Source organism: Aulonocara sp. 'chitande type north' Nkhata Bay, linkage group LG6, assembly GCF_057382095.1.
Source record: "Aulonocara sp. 'chitande type north' Nkhata Bay isolate Kocher_YH1m ecotype deep benthic linkage group LG6, A_spYH_male_GT1.1, whole genome shotgun sequence".
NCBI classification, from domain to species: domain Eukaryota; kingdom Metazoa; phylum Chordata; class Actinopteri; order Cichliformes; family Cichlidae; genus Aulonocara; species Aulonocara sp. 'chitande type north' Nkhata Bay.
Genome location: NC_141349.1, coordinates 27,856,556 through 27,877,413, shown reverse-complemented (window position 1 = coordinate 27,877,413; position 20,858 = coordinate 27,856,556). Strand labels below are relative to the sequence as shown.

The 20,858-nt window shown below is 40.5% G+C and overlaps 1 protein-coding gene across 1 annotated transcript; it reads left to right on the top strand.

Moving 5' to 3' along the window:
* The first annotated feature begins 3,367 nt into the window (after positions 1-3,367).
* keap1b (kelch-like ECH-associated protein 1b) lies at positions 3,368-19,225 on the top strand. Its single transcript, XM_086296052.1, has 7 exons — positions 3,368-3,472; positions 7,105-8,298; positions 9,371-9,616; positions 10,661-11,337; positions 12,473-12,678; positions 15,564-15,740; positions 16,574-19,225. Exons 2-7 carry the CDS (start codon positions 7,993-7,995, stop codon positions 16,813-16,815), a joined length of 1,854 nt encoding a protein of 617 aa, XP_086152178.1. The 5' UTR covers positions 3,368-3,472; positions 7,105-7,992; the 3' UTR covers positions 16,816-19,225.
* Positions 19,226-20,858: the final 1,633 nt, after the last annotated feature.

The following is a 20,858-nucleotide window of genomic DNA, read 5'->3' as shown; positions in this document are numbered from 1 at the left end:
AAAGTGTTTCTCTAAAACATTCCAATGGGTTTTCAATTTATTTTCACTGTTAGTACCCTGCAGCATTCTTAAGTGCATCAGTGTGTATTACTGTGTTAGTGTAGCTGTGGTTAAGCGAAGAAGTATCGCAGGAAGTCAGCCTCCCTCATTTCACATCTGGTAATGGCATTGACCTATATACTTCAACTTTAGCCCGTCTCAGTATGGCTTAACCTCCACACAATGCCTCTTTTAAATAAATACTTCTTAACCAGTGGTTAAGAGTTACTATCACCTCACACTAATCTGGCCTCCACATTGCCAGTCATAGTTAACAGCCGTGTAATCTCTCTACATGTTATGTATTCAGTTAAGCTACAATGGAAAGATACTGATTGATTTGCAGAAAACTAAAAGAAGCTGCTAAATGGTTTTTCAGTTGTTGTTGTTGTTTTGTCAGGCCACTGTTAAAAAAAAAGTCAATAATGCAAAGCACGTCTAGTGTGACAGACAGATTTTTTTCATGTGATTTTAACTGTCTTTGCCCTAAAGGCATTCTGCAGTCAACCATAAACCCGTCTTCCAGGGGTTTGCTGTATCCACTGTGCCTGCTGGCAGAGGTCATCAAGTCAGGGAATCTTTCCTGTCCTCCAGCTTGATTTTTACTGCAGCAGACTCAACTGTTCGAAGTCATGACCACCAGTGACTTATAAATAAAAGAAGTTGGTATGTGGTTTTTCAGGGTTTTTTTTAAATGTCACACCACTGTTAGAAATAAGCTGTCAATAACGCCCAGCACACCAAGTGTAATAGTGCACCCAATGTAACCTTTAATAAACACTGAACAGTAAGTTTTTGTTTTGTTTGTTTGTTTGTTTTCCTGTCAACCAGTGATTAAGAATGACTATCGCCTCACTCTCACTGGCCCTTCTCATCGACTGTAAGGAAGAGGACTCCCTTACTGCATTTATTTATATTATATGTATAGCACTTTAGAGCACACCTTTCACTTTATTAAAAGCACCTTATCAAGCAATTTATGAGCATTGCACTTTAAGCATGGATTTGCACACAAGAAGTTTAAATATTTATTGACTATTTATTGGGAATTTTAAAATCAGTTGGTGGCCTTATTTCAGATCCTGCACAGCTGCTCCTCGTCAAGGAATGTGGTGGTTGTCTGTCAGGAGAGAAGAATGGTGATTGAGATTGTGATTAAGGTTTACCAATAAGGAAAACTAAGGCAAATGTGTGTGTGAAATCTAGGGATAAAAGTGGTGCAAATAAGTGTTTGTAAGTTAATGATTACTCACCTTTCTTGCCTGTGTCCTCTTCAAGGTGTTTGGGCAAATGTTTCCCCGGGGTCCAGACACCATTTAAAGGTTCCGGGAGAGACCATTGGTAAAGAGAGTGTGGTGAATCTTTTTGTGCTTGGGTTTCTGGGTTTTTATAATATTGGGTTTGGTGTAACATTAAAGTGTGAAATATTTATTAATATGTAAATGTGAAGATGTATTTATGTATTTATTTATTCTTATTGATATATTGTATACTGTGGTGGAAGGTTGGGATTTAAGAATTTACCTGAGAGTGGAATAATGGTTAAGTCTGTGACAGCTGAACATATTTAAGGCTGCCAGTTCCTCATTAGAGGATGGATTTTTTGTGCTGTGAAGAAGCTCAACAAGTTAATTGTTGTAAGGAGAGCCATAGAGCAAATAAATACTTTGTTCCACTACACTTGCCTTGGTCTGTCTCACTGTGTTTCCAGCCGCTAAGGGCTGCCCTGTTACATCGACTATAGTTAAAATAAGGAAAAATTACACAGCTGTTATGTATCCAGCTAATTTAGCTCCTATAGCAAGAAAACTGTTTAGTGCCTGCATTTATGTCTACATTTGTCTTATAATACTGCCAAAGTTACAGTTATGAAGACATGGTTTTTAATGCTAACATGCAAATCTGGTAAAGACTGTTGGTTGATTTGCATGAAGCTAAAAGAAGCTGTTAAGTTCTTCACTTGTTTTTCAGTTGTTGTTTTTTTTTGTCAGGCCACTGTTAAAAAATGTCAACAATGCAAAGCATGCCTAGTGTGATAGATAGCAGATATGTTCTTGTGATTTTTACTTTCTGTGGCCTATAGACATAAGCCCTTCCTGATGGTGCTAGAATAACTCTGATATGATTTGTACAGTGCAGGTGTTCCTCCAGATGTTTGCTCTATCCATGAGAACTGTGCCTCCTGGCAGAGGTCAACAAGTCAGAGAATCTTTCCTGTACTCTGGCTTCCATTCTGCTGCAACAAACTCAGCTGTTATAAGTTAAGACCCTTGATAGTCCCTTGATGCCACAGGCACAAATGAAAAACCTGTACTTTTCCTTGCTCTAGCAGAATTTGGGAAATTACAGAGCTGGGGAACTGATAGTCCAAGTGTGAGTGCACTCTTAACCAACACTTGGACTATCGGTGTATAGGAAGCATCCATCTAGAAGAGCAGTTTGGTGCCTCAAGGCTTACTTCAGCTTTTTCCTCTGATTGGATCTTTACGCAGACACACAACAGAGTCTTGGGGGAAACTCTAAGTGGTGTATGAATCATGACTTGTCATTTCATATCTAGGATTTGCCAGTCCTTTCAGCGTTAAGGTGTATAGATGGAATGTTATCATGGACTGCTTGATGTGATGAGTGGTGAACTGTGGTTGCAGAGCAACAGGGCTTAAATGTCTTGGTTATATTATGGCAGCTCGTTCCACGGGAGTAAACTCAAAAGTGAATGTTTATGCTTGCAGTCTCACAGTTAGCTTTTGGTGCCACCTTTTGGCTTTTAGGCAGAACATCAAATTCTGTGACCTGAATTACGTGTTTTGGAAGGAGGGGAAAAAAACCTTAGTGGTGTGTCAGCACTGCAAACACATTCCTCCCAAGCTCCTGTGCTATGTAGGAGTCATTCATGTTTTAAAGCAGAACTGCAGGAACATTATAACCATGTCTCTAGAGCACACACCATTATGTCTGAGCAACATAGTGATCGTTAAACAATGCCAGTTTAGTAATTTCCTGCTGGGGTTTCAACAATTACTCATACAGTTTTAAAGCAGTGTTACTGCATTATTCTAGTTATTTTCTCATAATGAGATCCCTTTTTAAGTTGCTAAAATAAGTACCTGTTTTGCAGTTTTATCCTCTATATGGTATTTATAACAGATTTTGATTGACGTTAATGCTGCAGTTTTTGGCTCCCTGCCAAAAATTGGCCCAGCTTTTCCTTCGTTTTAAGAATTCCTTCTCAATAAAAGCCCCCTCCCACGGGGAGCGTTTGTCTGCCATTAGTAATAAACAGAGGCGGGCCAACGCTTTGGTGGCGAGCTCTTATTGTGAAGGCGAGATGAGGCCGGTACAATGCTTAGTCACGCTGAGTTACAGCTTTCCCCTTCTTTCTGTGTGGCTCGGGGCTCGGCAGACCGCGATGGAGGAATTGTTCTAGACTACGGTAATTCTCTGTTATTCCAAATTTAAGGAGCCATTAGTGATTAATGTCAGTTGTTTGGACATATCTGGATTTTGTGCGGGCGGGTTAGCAAGAATATATTTTGATACCGCTTTGTTAGCACGTTTGTTACGAGCTCGGCTCACAGCCGTTACTCTACTGTCTATTATTAGGAGCCTATTTTGCTGTCAGCTCTGTTTCCGAAACGTTTGACTTGTTGTTTTGATGGGGATTACGGCTCTTTCATCGTGAGACCTTCTGAGTTCACCGTCGTTGCAAACCCACCAGAAACCTGCAGCCGATTTTTCTTGCTCTCCTCTACCTTTGCATGCCAGGTCTGTGGATTATTTTTGTTTTACAAACGCAAGCTCAGAAATGATCCTCGTAGAGGACACACGGTGGCTTTTTGTGTGCTCTTCATGTCAGGTAAATGGCGCGGAAATCCAAGTCCATCAGGGTTTATGTAAAGGACTGGCTTCACTTCTGGGTCATGTTTTGGTACATCCAGTTCCACTGTTTGCTCGGTGAAGAGTTCACGATGAGTCACCGAAGAGAGCTGGTTGCCAAAATGCCCGAGAAACGCGCTGGACTCTGTACTTGTGTTTGTTTCACTTCTGGCTCGATTGCGTTTGCTGGCTTTGTAGCACAAAATAAAATAAAAATCGCTGACACAGCTGTAGGTGTAGCTCAGATCAAACTGTTAAACTTGTAGAGTCCCTCCAGTTGTTGTAAGACACCCAAGACCTGTAGGCCTGAAGGGTGGCACGCAAACCGACGTGCGGGGTCTCTGTCAGGGGTGAGTGTGCATCTTTATTACTGTGCTGTTGATGAGCCAACTTTCTTGTCAAGATTAGGGTTGCAGTGGAAGATTTTTAGCAGCATCAGCATAAATCGCTGGTTTATCGTTCACGTTCGTCTTTTAAAGATGTATACTGGACATTTTCAGTTTCTGTTTGAGTTCGTCCTTTAGTAAGGATTTACTGCTGCCAACTCCTTGAAACTTCCTTGTTTAGTGTCACCGTCGAGTGACAGTTTAATTGCACTTCTAGAACCTGTAATGAACAAGTTTTTTCATGTTAGAGGAGTAAAACCCTCCAGATGTTTGCTAGGAGTCATTTGGCTTATGGCATGTGAAATTTCAGGATTTCCCACATGTGTAGGTTATAAAATGTCTTAACAATAAATGTTATCATAATACGTGCAGTGTTTGTCAGCTGATTCATCAATTGATTGATTCAACAACAGATACTGTCTTTAGAGTGGCTTGGACCCAGTTATACCTGTCGCATTCATCATACCCAAAAACGTGTTTTTATTATTGATGAAATGTCAGAGAAATGCAGCAGGTATAGTGTGGGACTTGGAGAGCTTGTTTGTCAGTGAGTCGTTTCTGTCTGCTGTGGAAAGTGGGCGAGTTGAGCAATATGTTCTCCTGTGAAACTATTTCACCCAGAATCCTGGAAGGGGGGAGGCACAGCAGTAAATGTGAATCGCGGTGTGTTTCATATTACAGCGAGCTTAACTGGCTGACTTCCTCATGACGAGTTCCATCATGGTCACTGACGTGTTCCCATTTGTTGGTAAGATGAAAAACTCTCAAACTGAGTTTGGGTTTTTTTCCCCCTTAATCTTTAATGATTGCAAAGAACACGGTAACCTATTTGCAGATTGGAAAGCTACAAGGTCATAGAACCTGGCCTTTTGTTTTGCGTCCTTTTATCAATGCTTCACGTAACGATCAGTGTGCGTGTGTGTTTGTGTTGGTGTGTATACACAACTCACGGGTGCTTTGTTATATAACTGAACCCTCACAGCAGCATTGTTGCTGAGTAATTCAGACTCTTCCTGATCAGAGGGCTCCAAACAGACATTAACCACATGTTTCTTGTATTGTACGTCAATGTTGCAGGCAGTTCATATTCTGAAAAGAAGAAGTGGGATTGGAATAAAAATGAAGGCATTAAATTTTCAACTTAATGGGTTCAACGTAGTGGATCTGATCCCACATATTACCTGTAGAAGTATTTGTTTGTAAGCCAGTCTGCAGAGCCAGAGCCCTCTCCTCCTCCTGGATTACTCCGATAAAAGTACCTCTTGACTCTGATTAAAAGATTGTTTTGTTTTCTTAGCCTAATTTGGTTTAAACATGTCTGGAAGATGCTGCAATGGATGTACTTGGATTCTGCTGTTGGTTTGAACAAACTGTTCCCTCTGTTCAAACCCCCAGTGGATTGGCAACAGGGCAGAGCAAGAGCACACTTACTCATGCTGGCCTGTTAAATTAAAGCCTAATTTAAGTCACGGCGTTGTCCTTCAAAATGAGCAGCACTCCCTAGCTGCTGCTTACACACTCACTTACACTTACTTGCTGTTTTGCTTATATTGTTAGCCTCTCTATGTGGACGTTTTTTACTTTTAAAAGTACTGAAAGTAATAGGTAGGATTCCAGGCACTTGAGTTCCTCACCAACAGTTTTTCTTTTGCGTGCTTCACTTCACCCTGTCTTTTATCAGCTGTGCACACTACCTGTGTGTGAAGCGATGCCAGATAAGGAGAAACTATCATGACAAATGAAAACGCATTAGGCTACGTCCACACTAGCCCGGATAGATTTGAAAACGGCGTCCACACTAGCATTTTCAGTCATTTTCACGCAAAAGCAAGTGAGAACTAAAGAATTTGAAGAAAAGCTATCCGGAGCATGTACAAACTGATATTAATCTTTTTTAGGGCTGTCAAAGTTGAGAGCAATCAAAACAACCGCTGTATAATGCACTCGGCTATCTTTGTTTAATTGCTCACATGACTGCATCACATGACTAAAATGCGTCATCGTTTTAGAAAGTCTGCGTTTTCGAGTGTCCACACTGCGACGGGACAGCTCCGTTTTGAAATGTATGTGTTTTCGAGAGCATTTTCAAAATGCTGCGTTTTTTCTTGAGGAAAACGCCGTCTCAGTGTGGACGGGAGGTCAAAGCGGAGAGAAAACGCTGCGTTTTCAAAACACATTAGTGTGGACGTAGCCTGACTTTGCATCTGCCCTACTTAAGAGCACCTGTTGGATAAGCCCTTACAGCTATTGTAGTACTCCCTTTGTTTTTTAAATTGTCTTGGATTGCAAACAGAATTAGTAAAGCAATGTTTTAAATCAAGCCTGATAAGTATTTTTCGTTACTCAAATACAGTGTATTAAATAAACACTGTTCCTGGATTGGTACCCAGTACCAACACATACCTTATTATTGTATGTTGAGTTGAGGTAATCGTGTCGTATCAGAACTGGGGTAAAAAACAAAACAAAACTGGATCCGTGCATCAGTATTGGCGACTGATAGAGAGAACTAGAGTTTGGGACTCATAAAAGCAGAAGATGGTTTTTGTTTTTTGTTTTTTTAATGAGCTGCATAGTCATCGTTACAAAGACAAAGCCTTGACTGTAAGTGGAGTGCATGAGGAAGAATGACAGAGAATTATGTGTCACTGCATTGATAAAGTTTTGTTGTATGAGTTCATAGGTAAAGAATAGTGCTGAATCACTCGCTATGCAAGGCATTGATGTACGTATGTAGACCGAGCAGAGAAGCAGAGTTTATCAGTATGAAACAAACACATGCTCTCTCTCTTTCTCTCCCCAGCTGTCAGCTGAATCAACTGCTTCTTAGTAAGTAAACAAACAAATAGGTGGGCATCCTCAAGGAAGGCTTCTCCAGAGAAAACAACGAAACACCGCTACCACTTCATTCCTAAAGGCTCAACTGCCTCACCTAGAGTCTCGGACTCTGAATAGCTCTTTTGAAGACAGCTTTGATTATTACTTTTTGTAACAAAGCAATAGATTTTATTTTATTTTTTTATCACTGTGCAAGATTGATCTGCACAGTTTGTGAATCTGGCACAGCTCTTGAGTTGTTTGATTGAAGACTTTTTGAGCAGTCAAAATATATTTGATTAGAAGGCTCAGAGGAAGACAAGATAACAGAGACGTACTGCAAACTGACTGTTTATATTGCTGGGTATGATTAATACGTTTCTGCTGAAATAATAGAGAAGTGGAAAGGAAAGCAACTGTGTTGCCAACACAAACAACTGATCTGAGTCTGGAGCAGTTCTTACTTTGCCTGCTATTCTCTAACTCTTTCTCTGAAAAGTTAACCTTCAAACAAAACCAGAGGGACCCTTAATTCAAGGCATTTTAATTATGTTGGAACTGCAGCATATATTAGTACATGCAGCCATGAGTGGCAGCCTTGCATTCAACGCTCTAGTAATGCCATAATGGGGCGAATGGCTGGACTGAAGTACTGAACATAGCAAGGAAATCCCCATGTTTTTATAAACCAGACATAACTCTTTTACTCATAGAAAAGTCAGGAGGGCCTGGAGCTTTCTGTTTGGCTGTCTACCAAATTCCTCAAATTAAATTCTTTTATTTCGACCCATGCCTGCATGTGGTGCAAGGATGCCCCATAACGCCGTCCACTGTTCTTGAGAAGGCGACCAAAGAGGAGGAGAAAGGGTAGGAAATGACGGAGTGTTTGACAGAATACAAAGCGCTGGTGACTCCGTCCACGCGCAATGGTCACCGCGTCTTCAGCTACACGCTCGAGAGCCACACGTCAGCCGCCTTCGCCATCATGAACGAGCTGCGGCTGGAGCGGCAGCTGTGCGACGTCACGCTACGCGTGCGCTACAAGGACCTGGAGGCGGTGGACTTTGTGGCTCACAAGGTGGTGTTGGCCTCCTCGTCCCCGGTCTTCAGGGCCATGTTCACCAACGGCCTGAAGGAGTGCGGTATGGAGTTGGTGCCCATCGAAGGAATTCACCCCAAGGTTAGTCTGTTTTATCCTTGCCTGAATGTTTTGTTTGATTTGTACTCATTTAAATGTAGCTGTAGTATTGTGTTTATTTGTTGACTTCCGAATAACTAAATGGGAATCGAGTTACTCCTCTTTCAGCATAAACCGGCCTCACATTATTACAAGGAAAATCCAGTATGTATGGGAATTGTAACTTTAAAACCAAGCTGTATACCACAATGGGCTTTTCCAGCATTGTTAGAAAAAAATGGCTCCACTCCCACAAAAATCCTGCACTGCTTTAAAGTGAAACAGAAAGTCAGAATTGCTTTAAAACCATACTCAGATGATCATACCTTTATAGATAACACCATCCACTGTTTTTCTTTATCATTTATCTTTGTACAAGTGCAATTAAAAGTCAAAACTAAATGAATATCAGCCTTACATCACACTGATTATTAACCAAATGGGTTATTCCAAGCATCTTGGAGGGTTTGCTACGATGCCTGCCCTTTTTAGTTGCTCTGTAGGACTCCTCCTTGTTGCTATATGACTGCATATTTGGATTTTACATTTTCTACATCACACTTTATGATTGTTAATGTCTTTATCTGAAGTGCTTAAAACATTTTTACAATACATGTAATTTATATTCGGAAAATGTGTGTACCCATGGATTGAGTGCATTTCTCTCTTTTCTTTTTTTTTTTAATCTTTTTTTCCATGAGCAAATAATATGTTCAAAGTAATTATGAGTCATATGTAAAAGTGCATAAATATTTTTCTATGGTACTCAGGACTGAAGTTCCACCTTTTTAAAAAGTAAGCTCTCTCTCTGTAAAACAGGTATGCACAGTGGCTAAACAGTTTTATCTTGACTTCCTTTACTTGCGTTGGGTGTTTACTGAGCTCACATAGAGTGTGATCGAAACAATATCTATGACGTGATAGCTTGTGAGATGCTAATCTGGGTTCCTTCCTTCCAGAATTTAGCATAGCATTAAATAATTTTTCTCTCCAGCTTCTCTCGCTCTAATTTTCTCATCTGTGCACTGACCTCCCACAGTCCAACCCCTTACGTTGTGTCTTTTCACCATTTCAGGTAATGGACAGACTGATAGAGTTTGCCTACACAGCCAGCATCTCTGTGGGTGAGAAGTGTGTCATCCATGTGATGAATGGTGCTGTCATGTACCAGATAGACAGCGTGGTCAAGGCCTGCTGTGATTTCCTCGTCCAGCAGCTTGACCCCAGCAACGCTATTGGCATTGCCAGCTTTGCAGAGCAGATCGGTTGCACAGAGCTCCACCAGAAGGCCAGAGAATACATCTACATGAACTTCAGCCAGGTAAGGCTTAAATAGCATCTCGAATGAAAGCATTTTCGTTAGAATCACTGAACTGCATTGTTGGGCTGCACATGAAGTTGGAGCCACTCCTTGTAATTGTTTTTTCCTAATTTGTGGCACTTAAGTAATGATTTTGTAACTTAGATATCAAGAATTAAACATTCTACAAATCTGTTCAAGTTTTTGGGGCAGGAAATCTGTGTGTAAAGTGTTTTGAGGTCTGAGTAAACAATGTTTCACTTGCTGCATTGTGGTTTCTTCTGGTGGGTTCAAGCTATGAGTCCACTGGCAGACTCATAGCTTGAATTCTCTTCACAAGAAGGCCAAGAGAATTCAAGCTATGAGTCACGATGACTTGTGAGTATCTATGTGGGTTTACTGGTGGCTGAAGCATAACTGACTGCAAAAGATGATGATACAACACAGTACAAGAAATGAAAGGACAGTTAATATTTCTCCCTCATAAGGAGATAAGATCAAGGGTAGGTCCAGCTTATGACAAAGACGTGTCACATGTCTGTCTGTGAGGTTAAAACCTATAAATGGTATAATATTCAATACATGCCTGCTCACCAGAGATTTGACTTTTTAAATATATTGTGGCTGTCAGGGTAGGAAACCAGTTTTCCTTTGTTAGAAAGAGATTATTTGTTGCAAGAGTTTGTTTTGTCCTCACCGTTATGTTATAATTGATCAAAATAAGCAAAAACCAACTGATAAAGATTACATGATTGATCCATAATTTAAAATAAATCTGTTTGTATTTGGAACAGACTGTGCACAGTTTAATTGATCCAGCAGTTACTTTAGGTAAGAAAATTAGATGAGAATTTGCTGCTGGTCTAGATTCCATTCAGTCATATATGTCTGGATTTTGGACTTATGCAGCTGTCATTAGCTGTCTGGAAACTTTTAGCTCAGAAATATTAATCAGTTGTTTGAAAAATCTTTCCAGTTGTTGTAATTACTCACACCAGGTACTTTATTCTTTAACAACACGTGTATCATAAAAAGTTACTTTAAATCTGTACTCCTGCTTTCCAGGTAGCAACCCAAGAGGAATTCTTCAACTTGTCCCACTGCCAGCTGGTCAACCTGATCAGCCGCGACGAGCTCAACGTGCGCTGTGAGTCCGAAGTCTTCCAGGCATGCGTGGCCTGGGTGCGATATGACCGGGAGAACAGGCGACCGTATGTCCAAGCCTTACTCCAGGCTGTCCGCTGCCATTCCCTCACCCCCAACTTCCTGCAGACCCAACTTCAGTCTCTGGACTGGGACCCACAGTGTAAAGACTACCTGGCTCAGATCTTCCAGGACCTCACCCTCCACAAACCCACCAAAGTGATTTCTTGCAGAACTCCCAAGGTGCCGCAGCTCATCTACACAGCAGGGGGTTATTTCCGTCAGTCGCTCAGCTACCTGGAGGCTTACAACCCTTGCACGGGAACCTGGCTGAGGCTTGCCGACCTGCAGGTACCCCGAAGCGGCCTGGCCGCCTGTGTGATCAGTGGGCTTTTCTATGCTGTTGGTGGAAGAAACAACGCGCCTGATGGTAACATGGACTCAAACGCTTTAGACTGTTACAATCCTATGAACAACTGCTGGCTGCCGTGTGCACCCATGAGCGTGCCCAGGAACCGAATCGGAGTCGGGGTCATCGATGGCATGGTATATGCAGTTGGTGGATCACATGGGTGCATTCATCATAATAGTGTGGAAAGGTAAGTCAAGTTGGCTAATAATGGAAGATGGTATTACTTTTATTACACAGACCAATTCTGCCTATTTTGAATTTATTCTTTTATCAATTATGTGTGTTTGAATGTAGAAAGAAAACCAGCAGTCTTTTACTGGTTGAATAGTTAAGTAACAATTACAGTATGTGGTCAGCACAGGTCATTTTAATGAAAGGCTTATGGTTGTGTCTGTCAAGAGAAGTAATCGGGTAACTTCCTGGAAACATTTTACTTCCTGCAATTTATTTTTAGATCACACAAAGCTGCTGTGAGGGTGTTTGAGTCTACAGGGAAATATTTTTGTAATATTAAACTTAGTGACAATTGAAACGAGAAACAAGACACCTTTTGTTTCTCTCTCAATCTAAGCTTGGCACGAAATGCTTGTACGAACATTGTTATATGACCAGATCAAGAAGAACTAATACTCATTCTTTCTCAGATTGCTTAACATCTTGAGATAATCCTGCCGGATGCAGCTTTTAATCCACACCTGTGAAACGGCAGCTTTGTTTAGGTGCTTTCTGGTGTTGGGTATGAACAGTGACTTAACAACATACATTTTAATAAATAATAACAAAAAGGGAAGCGGAGAGCCCATCAAGTCCCATGAGAAATATCCGAGGTGCCGTATTGGCCTTGCTCTGACTAACCTTGACATAAACCTGCCCCAGATTTTTCACTGCTACCCATTTAAAACTGGGATTACGAACATTTTAATTCAAGGCAGAAACTTTACCCAAAAGTTGGCTTTGTTCCTAAAATAGAAGATCTTACGCAGGTAGCCCACAGTCTCGGTGAAAGAGGAACATGTCCAGCCAGTCTGAACAATCATGTAACATCCGAAAGCACATATGACGCACTGTAGCACAACGGCTAACCACAGATACTGAGGAATGAAACTAATGAATCTGTGGAGCAGACTCCTGGCAGTGGTTCATTCATTGGGATGATTAGTTACAAGAGTTGGTTACATTTGCGATTTAGAAACCCGATAAGTAAACTGACTAATGTTATTAGTTGGCAAAAAGAAAACGGGAATTTAAAGCTCGGAAATATAGCGATAATTACTTTCTTTTCAAACTATGTAGCCTTCTTAGTTTGTGTTGGTTCTCCACAGGTATGATCCAGAACAGGATCAGTGGCAGCTGGTAGCCCCGATGTTAACACGACGTATCGGTGTGGGTGTGGCGGTCATCAACCGGCTGCTCTACGCTGTGGGGGGGTTCGACGGGGCCAACCGGCTCAGTTCCTGTGAGTGCTACAACCCTGAGAAGGATGAGTGGAAGACCATGGCTCCGATGAACACGGTCCGCTCCGGAGCTGGTAAGAAGGAATTGTAAAGCTGCCTCCTAATGATGAAAAACGTTTCTGAAAAACAATCAATTTACACAACTGCCCGTGCAGTTTTCCACCTGTGATTTGTAAAGATTTGCAAGACTTCCTGCCCCTGCAGACCTTCCTGTTTTTGCTAGGTAGACCCAAGCAGTACTTAAACCAGACAGCAAGGGCAGCTTAATAGTGAGGCAAAGCAAATAAACAAAGATTTCAGGTAAAAAGCAACATTTCTCAAAAAAAAAGAAAAAACAATTGAGAAATTAGACAGAACCTATAATAATCTTGCAGTAGAGTGTATATGGAGAAAGTGAAGCCAAAATATCTAGGCATTTTATTGACGTTTTTTGGCAAGCTTTGAGATGTGAAATCCAACTGGACTCTGGGAAGAAACTAGTTACCTCAGCAGTTATTACTCATATCTAGAGAACAGACCCAAGACTTTGGCAGGAAGTCTTTATGTATGGATGCTTATTAGTACTCTTATTGTTACTACTTTCCATATTTTGGTGTAAAATAAACAGAAGCGTGACTGTGGCCCCTTTTGTCAAATTGGTAAGCTTAGTTTTGTGTTACTTTTTTAACTTCTGCGATAAGTTATAAAAGGAAGAAGGTGTGTTTTGTAACGTGCATCTGGGGTTAACGACTGGTAACAGGTCTGACCATGTCAACACTGGTTATCGCTCTGTCCACAGTTTTGAACAGCGTGTCCTGTCAACCGTGACCAAAAAACTCTCATATTTTAACAATCAAATGCTGTTACTTGAAACCTGTGTGAAATTCAGTGATTGTGTGGGTCAGTCAAACTTCGATATCATGTAAATCATGTATCTGTTTGTAAAAAGACTTCCATTTGAATAGAAATCTAAGTGAAAATGGCCCTAAGCGACTTTTTTCTGTGATCTCAGTGAACTTTCCTCATGACTTATTAGGGCTCAATCGCTAGTTTCAGCTCAGACTAAATCAAACATACAGAGATCCAGAGATAACTCCTCACTTCTGGTTTCAAAACATACCGATGGAGACGGTAAAAATGCTCAGGTTGAGGTTTTGAAACTGGACTTCCCAAACCAATGAGTGTCCTTGCTCTGGCAGCATCCATCTTCTAAACTGTGTGTGATAGGATAAAGGTGTCCATGAGATATTTTGGCTTTGCTACAGTGGGCAAAATCTGCTATGTTGTCAGTCTCTGCACAGAGTCAATAAACAAGAAGCACTCCGAGCACAATCCCCCCACCCAAGCACCTCACCATTTGGGCACTATTTAAATTTTAAGGGATTAGTATTGTGTTTTGTATTCATTCATTTTTAATTTTTTTTTTGGATTTCGTTAGTTTGCAATTTGCTTAAAAAAAATAATGTTTGTAGTGCAGTAGAAATTAAATGTTGACAATAAAAACATAGGTCAGAAGTCCAAAGAAAATTTTATCTTTAAAATCTCCATTGATCATACCTTATATGATTAAATGTTTTAAATAGCTCTATGACCTCCAGATCTGTGTGTTGACCTTGAAGAGGTCAAATTTGACATGATAATTAAAATCTTTATGCTGGTACTTCATATATGTTGACACACCACATTTGTAAGTAGGGCTGCACGATTTTGCATAAAATGAGAATCACGATTTTTTTTTTTTTTTTTTTTTTTTTGCTTAGAATTGAGATCACGATTCTCTCACGATTTTCTTTTCCAGTATAAATATTTATTGCACTTATTAACTGCACATCAACTTCGTAACAGTTGAGACTGAACATAAAAACAATAAATAAACATAAAAACAACAAATGTCTCACATTTTGTTGTTGCCACAAAATGTTGTACTGCTTGAAATTCCATCTCCACCGTTCCTCGACGCTGCGTGTATAGAGCAGGTAGTGCAACAATAGAAAAATAGTTGCGGGACGGCACTCGTTTGTCTAGGGTGTTGATCATTTTCCTAAATCCCTCGTTTTGCACAGTGTTGATGGGAGCCATATCTTTGGTCAGGTGATAAGTGATAGCCTCCGTAATTTCTTTGTGCCTGCGGGAGTTCGACGGGTATGGGGAAGCGCTGTATAAGGTTCCCATTATTGATGTTTGGGTGGTTGACCGGGACGGATTTTCTCCAGTCACTTTCTCGTCATCCCTGACGTGCTCTCCGTTGTTTTTTCCCTGCCAATTTTAGCAGCCAGCTTCTGTATCACGTGGTATAAGGCTCCGCCCTTGTCATTTGTTGAGCAGGAAGAGTGAGCGCTTGTTTTCATGCAGATTACGTCCCGGATCAAAATGCGGTACAGTCATCGTCTTTTTTTTTTTTTCTTTCTTTTTTTTTTAAATTGTTGTCATTTGGAAATAAGATCGCACATAAGTATAAATTGAGATTGCGATTTTCTAACGATTAATCGTGCAGCCCTATTTGTAAGGATCATAGTTTCTAAGTTATAAGGATTCTTTCTTTTCTTTTTTTTTTTTTTTTTTTTTTTTTTTTTTAAGCAAATAAATCATTATGTTGACCTTTTAAGATCATGGTGGATGTAAGCCAAATTTGAATGGATTGGTAACATTTTACAACCCTCACACAAGTGTTAAAATAAACACAACCTCCTTGGCAGAGGCAATGATTTTTCTTAATCAAGAAACGCATTAAAGAAAAAACAAAACACTTATGTGGGGAGTGTGTATGCCTTTCTTTGTGTGTCCTTAAATACATGGTTGGCCTGGAGTTTTAATTGTCTTTTCCTTTTTTTTTTCTTTTTTTTATGATGGCAGTCAAAACAAAGCTACCTGTGACCGTAGCGTAGACGTTACTCTTTTCTTCAGCCAGTTCTGGCATGTGCTTACATGTGTCTGCCCACATTTAGTTTGAATAAATGAAACAGTTGACCTTTTCTTTTAGGCGTGTGTGCACTTGGCAATCAGATCTTTGTGATGGGCGGATACGACGGCACCAACCAGCTGAACACGGTGGAGCGCCATGATGTAGAAACCGATACGTGGAGCTTTGCTGCCTCCATGAGGCACAGACGCAGTGCTCTGGGAGTCACTGCGCTGCATGGACGCATCTATGTGTTGGGTGAGTAATGTAGCTCGTAGAAGCCTGCTGAGAAAAAAGCAACGATTTGATTTACAAAATATGTTTTAATTATTATACCGATATCAATGCAATTATTTTGTTCACCTCCCACATTTACAATCATTGGGTGTGAGCCAGTACTCATTTAGGTCACGAGCACCACACCACAGCATTTCATTCAGGTTGAGGTTTGGACTTTGGGATATTACAACACCTTCATTGTTTACTTTTTCAGCCATTCTTTAGTAGCTTTGCTACTGTTCTCGCGATCATTGGCCTGTTGCATGACCTCGTTTTGGCCAAATTTCAGCTGTCAGGCAGATGGCCTCACACTTGACTCTAGAATACTTTGGTAAACAGTACTTTGGTCTTGTGGCTGTAAAACATGCCCATATCATAACGCCTTCACCACCATGGACGGTTGTCTTGTGGTTTGTTCAATTGCGTCTTTGCAGGTTTGTTTGTTTGTTTGTTTTTATTTAGTTTTTTTGGTTTTCACACACTGCTTCTGCGTTTCAGTTTGTGTTAAATAAATAATGCCAGAGTGTGTAATATGTCATGTGATGTTGTGTTTACCTAGGAAGTCAAAATTAGAAACAGGGTGTGCTTTCTTTTTAATGTGTCTGCGTATTAAAACTCTTTGTAGTGTAACCGTTAAGTGTTTAGATGTATTTTGCAAGGCATGATTAACCTTGGGTAACTTGTTCAGTTTTTGTGACTATAAAATGTAAATATTTAAGTTTTTATGAGTCACAGTAGCAATAACTAACTCCTATTTACTCACTCCACTTAGTGTTTGTTATCCATAGCTCAGATCTGTGCTGTGCTTACAGGAGGTTACGATGGCAGCACTTTCCTCGACAGTGTGGAGTGTTACGACCCAGAGCAGGACACTTGGTCAGAGGTGACCCACATGACTTCAGGCCGCAGCGGCGTGGGAGTGGCTGTCACCATGGAGCCCTGCCAAAAGGATTTATTGCAGTGTCAGGCATGTGACGGTGGAAGAACCAGTGGCAAGGCGGACCCTTCGGCAAATGCACGCGAAGATCTGAGCAGGACCCGATCCACACACTGACACGCATCTCAAAACTGACCTGTGAAAACTGGTCCTTTAAATTGAGTATCGTTATAAGATCCAGACAGTCTAGCTTTGTGCTCCAACGCGGCATTTGAAGCCCTCAGCTAGATCATCATTTGTAAAGTTCAAGTAAAGGGCTCCATAGTAAAAAGGTCACTTTACTGGCCCGATGAGTCATCAGGGGCTCTTTATTGCATTTAAAGAGCAAACTAAATCTGATAGGTGAAGGAAATACTTCAAGCGATCGATTATGTAAACAAAACGTAGCGTGTGCGTGTGCGTGTGTGTGTGTGTGCAGCAATCAAAGTGCCATTACAATGCCTGTGGGCATTATCACTATGTCGGTATATTCTCCTGAGGTGCTTGTGTGGGAAGGCACAGGCTGAGTCACTGTGTGGAAATTAGTGTTAACCCAGAGAGCCACAAGATGAAGATCGTACAGTGGGCCTCATGCAAGAGCTTGTTTGACGTGCTTATACAGACCATCTTAATTCAGTCCAATAGTTCTTTACAAAATCACAATCTGCACATTAAAAAAGAATACATAAATAAATAAAGAAGAAGAATTTAAGCTCCTGATGTTGGATATATCCAGTACTAGCAGTCCAAAAAAACTGTGTAGTAACAGGTTTTTGATATAGCACAGGAACCATTATTTCCCTCCTGTTTATTGTATATGACAGTTATTTGCTGTTATTTTTAGTAGTAATGTACATGTTTAAACTCACCATCTGTTTAGAACTCATTTTTTTGCAAATAATCTATTTTTATTTAAAGTGGACATCCTGTATGACGCCTGTGAAGGCACGCGGAAGATATTTAAATCGGTTGTTGTTGATCTAAGCTGAAGACAGATTCTGCAGCTCCAGAGCTCTTATCCCACCTTAAATATTTTCAAGAACATTTTGGATTACTGGATCACACACAAGAATATACCTGTGATATAAAAGAGGGTTTTCAAGCAAGCTGGCAAGGTGGTTCCAGTTTTAAATCCAAGAACAAACGGCCTGTGCGAGGCATTTGGTGTTGGTGTGATCCCTCGCCTGCAACACCAACCATGACGTGTGCTGTTAGTTTTCAAGAAGAAATACTTTGGCCTTTCTTACATGACTACCTGAGGCTCTGCTGCAGGTTTATTTTGGTAGGCACGGCTAAAACTAGCAGTCCTGCAGTAAATCCAGCTTTCACAGTGGGTTTCTACTGTTTTGTTGCCTTTTAGTGATCTTACTGGGGCAAAATAATAAACGCCTGTCACTTTGGTGCATAACACTTCCACAGAATCACCACCTTTTTATGGAACCACTTAATCAGAAATTACAACCTTCATGAAGGTAGGATTTATTGCAGGATGTCATATTATAGAGCATTACATCTAGTTAAGTGTGTATAATCATAAACTGGCAGCTGAGTTTCTGTTCCTTCAACTGCAGTCATTATGCAGCTGTACGGGTGTGGGGGAAAATGTGCATGCACCTGCCAAATTGTATAAATTGTCATCTCAGATTATGGTAGAAAGGATCTGCTTTAAGCAAGTGGTTCTTGCATGAGGCCCACTGTGACAAATTCAAGTGTTGATACAAGAGTCTGCATAGTAACAAATGTGTTCTTTAACTGATTGCATAAAATGTGAAACTTTAGTAAAATACTGAGCGATGCTTCTTCTCGGGCTCCACGATTGTCGTCCAGTGGGATCGGTGTGCAAAGCGCCAACAGAATGAAGAAATTAGTTTAGGCTGTGTTTAGAGGAATCAATACTGTAGCATTTAAACGGCCTGAATTGAAACATCTCACTATTTGCAGACAGAAATGAGACCCTCCCGCGCGCAGTAAACAATTTTTTTGGATTTTCACATCCTTGAGACCTCAGACACAAATGACCATGTTTGTGCATTCGTGTTCAAATATTGTATACTAATGATTTAAAAAAAAAAGGGGGGGGGGGGGGGGAAACTTGCTTAAAAAATGTATTTGTAACAGCGGTTTAAGCTACAAATGTTTTTAAGTGATGTTTTGTACATTGATATTCTACAAAGTCTTGTACAGGAATTCAGAGCTCACTTTTTTATTTATTTGTTCAGGTCCTTTGTGATTTTTCTTCTTCCTCTAAACTGACATCAGCTTTGTATTAAATTGGACTCTGGTGTAGTGTTTTAATAACTAGCATGCATTGTAACAAACTAGGAATGCCTGTTAATGCAGATTTTGGATGTTTGTTTAAAAAAAACGCAAAAAAAAAAAACAAAAAAAGAGAAACCGACGCTTCACCTTGAAAGGGACCTTTCCCCCCCTGTCCAGTGTTTGGATTAGAGATGAAAATATTTAAAAGCATCTGCTTTGTACATTTCTCCCCCCAAGCAAGACCTACCCTGTACAGTAATGCACTGTTAATTAAAATGTGTTTATTGCACTGCTGTAGTCATGTAATAATTTTAGTTCTGATAGTTGCTGGGTTGTGTGTGTTTTGTTTGTTTTTTTTCCTGTTTTTTATTCTTGATGTTACGTTCATTTGTGCTGTTTTCAAATCACTAGTGGCCACTAGAGGGAGCTAATGCGCCTTCATATCTTCTTGTATTTTATTTCTACATTTACCCTAAAATAAAGTTACCAATTTACGCTTTTTGCTAAAGATGGATGCTCCCTGCCCACTTTGATAGGTACATCTGATTAACTACTTATTAATGCAACTATCTAATCATACGATCACGTGTCAGCGTCCCACTACATTCGGGCATGAACACATGGTCTGCGTGGCCTATTGAAGTTCAAAGTGAATGTCATCAAGATGATTCTAAGTGACTCTGAATGTGGTGTGGCTGTTGGGGCCAGGCGAATTTTTTTTAGAAACTGCAGATGTGCTGGGATATCCCCCAACACAACCACCTTTAGCGTTTACACGGAATACAGCAAAAAAGAGGAAATGTCAAATTAGCAGGAAAAAACACTTGTTGATGCAGTAACTAATTTAGCACTTGTTACAACCAAGGCAGAAGAGTATCTTTAGTAGAGGCGAAATGTTGAAGCAGATGGGAACAAGAGCAGAAACCCACATCATTTCTCCTCTCTTGGTCTGATGATTCTTAATTTCTGCTGCAAAATTTGTGTGGTGGGGTCAGAATCTCATGTAAGCAAGCAATCCTGCTTTCTATTTATGTTCAGGCTGCTCGTGATGGTGAAGTGTATACTTTGAGCCCCAACTGAGCATCATTTAAACTCCACATCCTACCCATGCGTTCTTTCTGACCATGTCCATCTCTTAATGACCAAAGTGTACCCATTTTCGACATTATCCTGATTTTAGTGGAATAACCTGTAGGATGTTGAGCTTAAATAGTCTCAAACCAGTTTCCTGAAAATGACAATGAGTTTGCAATTCTCTGATGGCCTCGGCAGTCACCAGACCTCAATCTAATAAGGCATCTTTGGAATGTGGTGGAACCGGAGATTCATATCATGGACGTGCAGCTGACAGTGAAGGTGTGATCAATAAGGACCCAAATGCCTGAGTAATGTTTTTGAATCTATGCCATGAAGGATTAGGACATGGCAAAAAGAGCTTCAGCCCAGTATGAGCAAGATGCACCTAATAAAGTGTGCGTGTAGATACTAGTGTGCAAAGTCTCATTTTTATGATCTTTCTAGTGTGTTTTTCAGTGAGTCAAAAGCAGGTATGTCATTTACCGACCACCCATGATACCTCCCAACACATCTAATTTCCTGGCTAAACCCAGCAGGTGGATAAGGTAGACCACTGTTTACACTACCGAGAAGTATTGTGTGGGCTTACAAGAGTATTAAGACTTGGCAAACACAGGCCTAAAAAACACAGACTTAAAAAAGAATCTTTGAAGATATACAGTTGCGTCATCAGTTTCTCGTTGGAAGAAAATATCTTTCAAATATTGCAGATGGAAATTTAAGCAGTTAATAGTCCTCTAAACTTTTCTGCTTAACACCCGATGTCAGATTGTAATAAGAAATGCACGTCAAACACAGGAGGATGATAACTTTGTGATTCAGTTTGGGCGGAAAGAAAGTCACTG

Bases quoted from the DNA above. Each gene is read 5' to 3' on its own strand.
- keap1b (XM_086296052.1), top strand. From the start codon at position 7,993: ATGACGGAGTGTTTGACAGAATACAAAGCGCTGGTGACTCCGTCCACG. The intron at 9,617-10,660 runs GTAAGGCTTAAA...CCTGCTTTCCAG, and splicing joins TCTACATGAACTTCAGCCAG to GTAGCAACCCAAGAGGAATT. The intron at 12,679-15,563 runs GTAAGAAGGAAT...CTTTTCTTTTAG, and splicing joins CACGGTCCGCTCCGGAGCTG to GCGTGTGTGCACTTGGCAAT.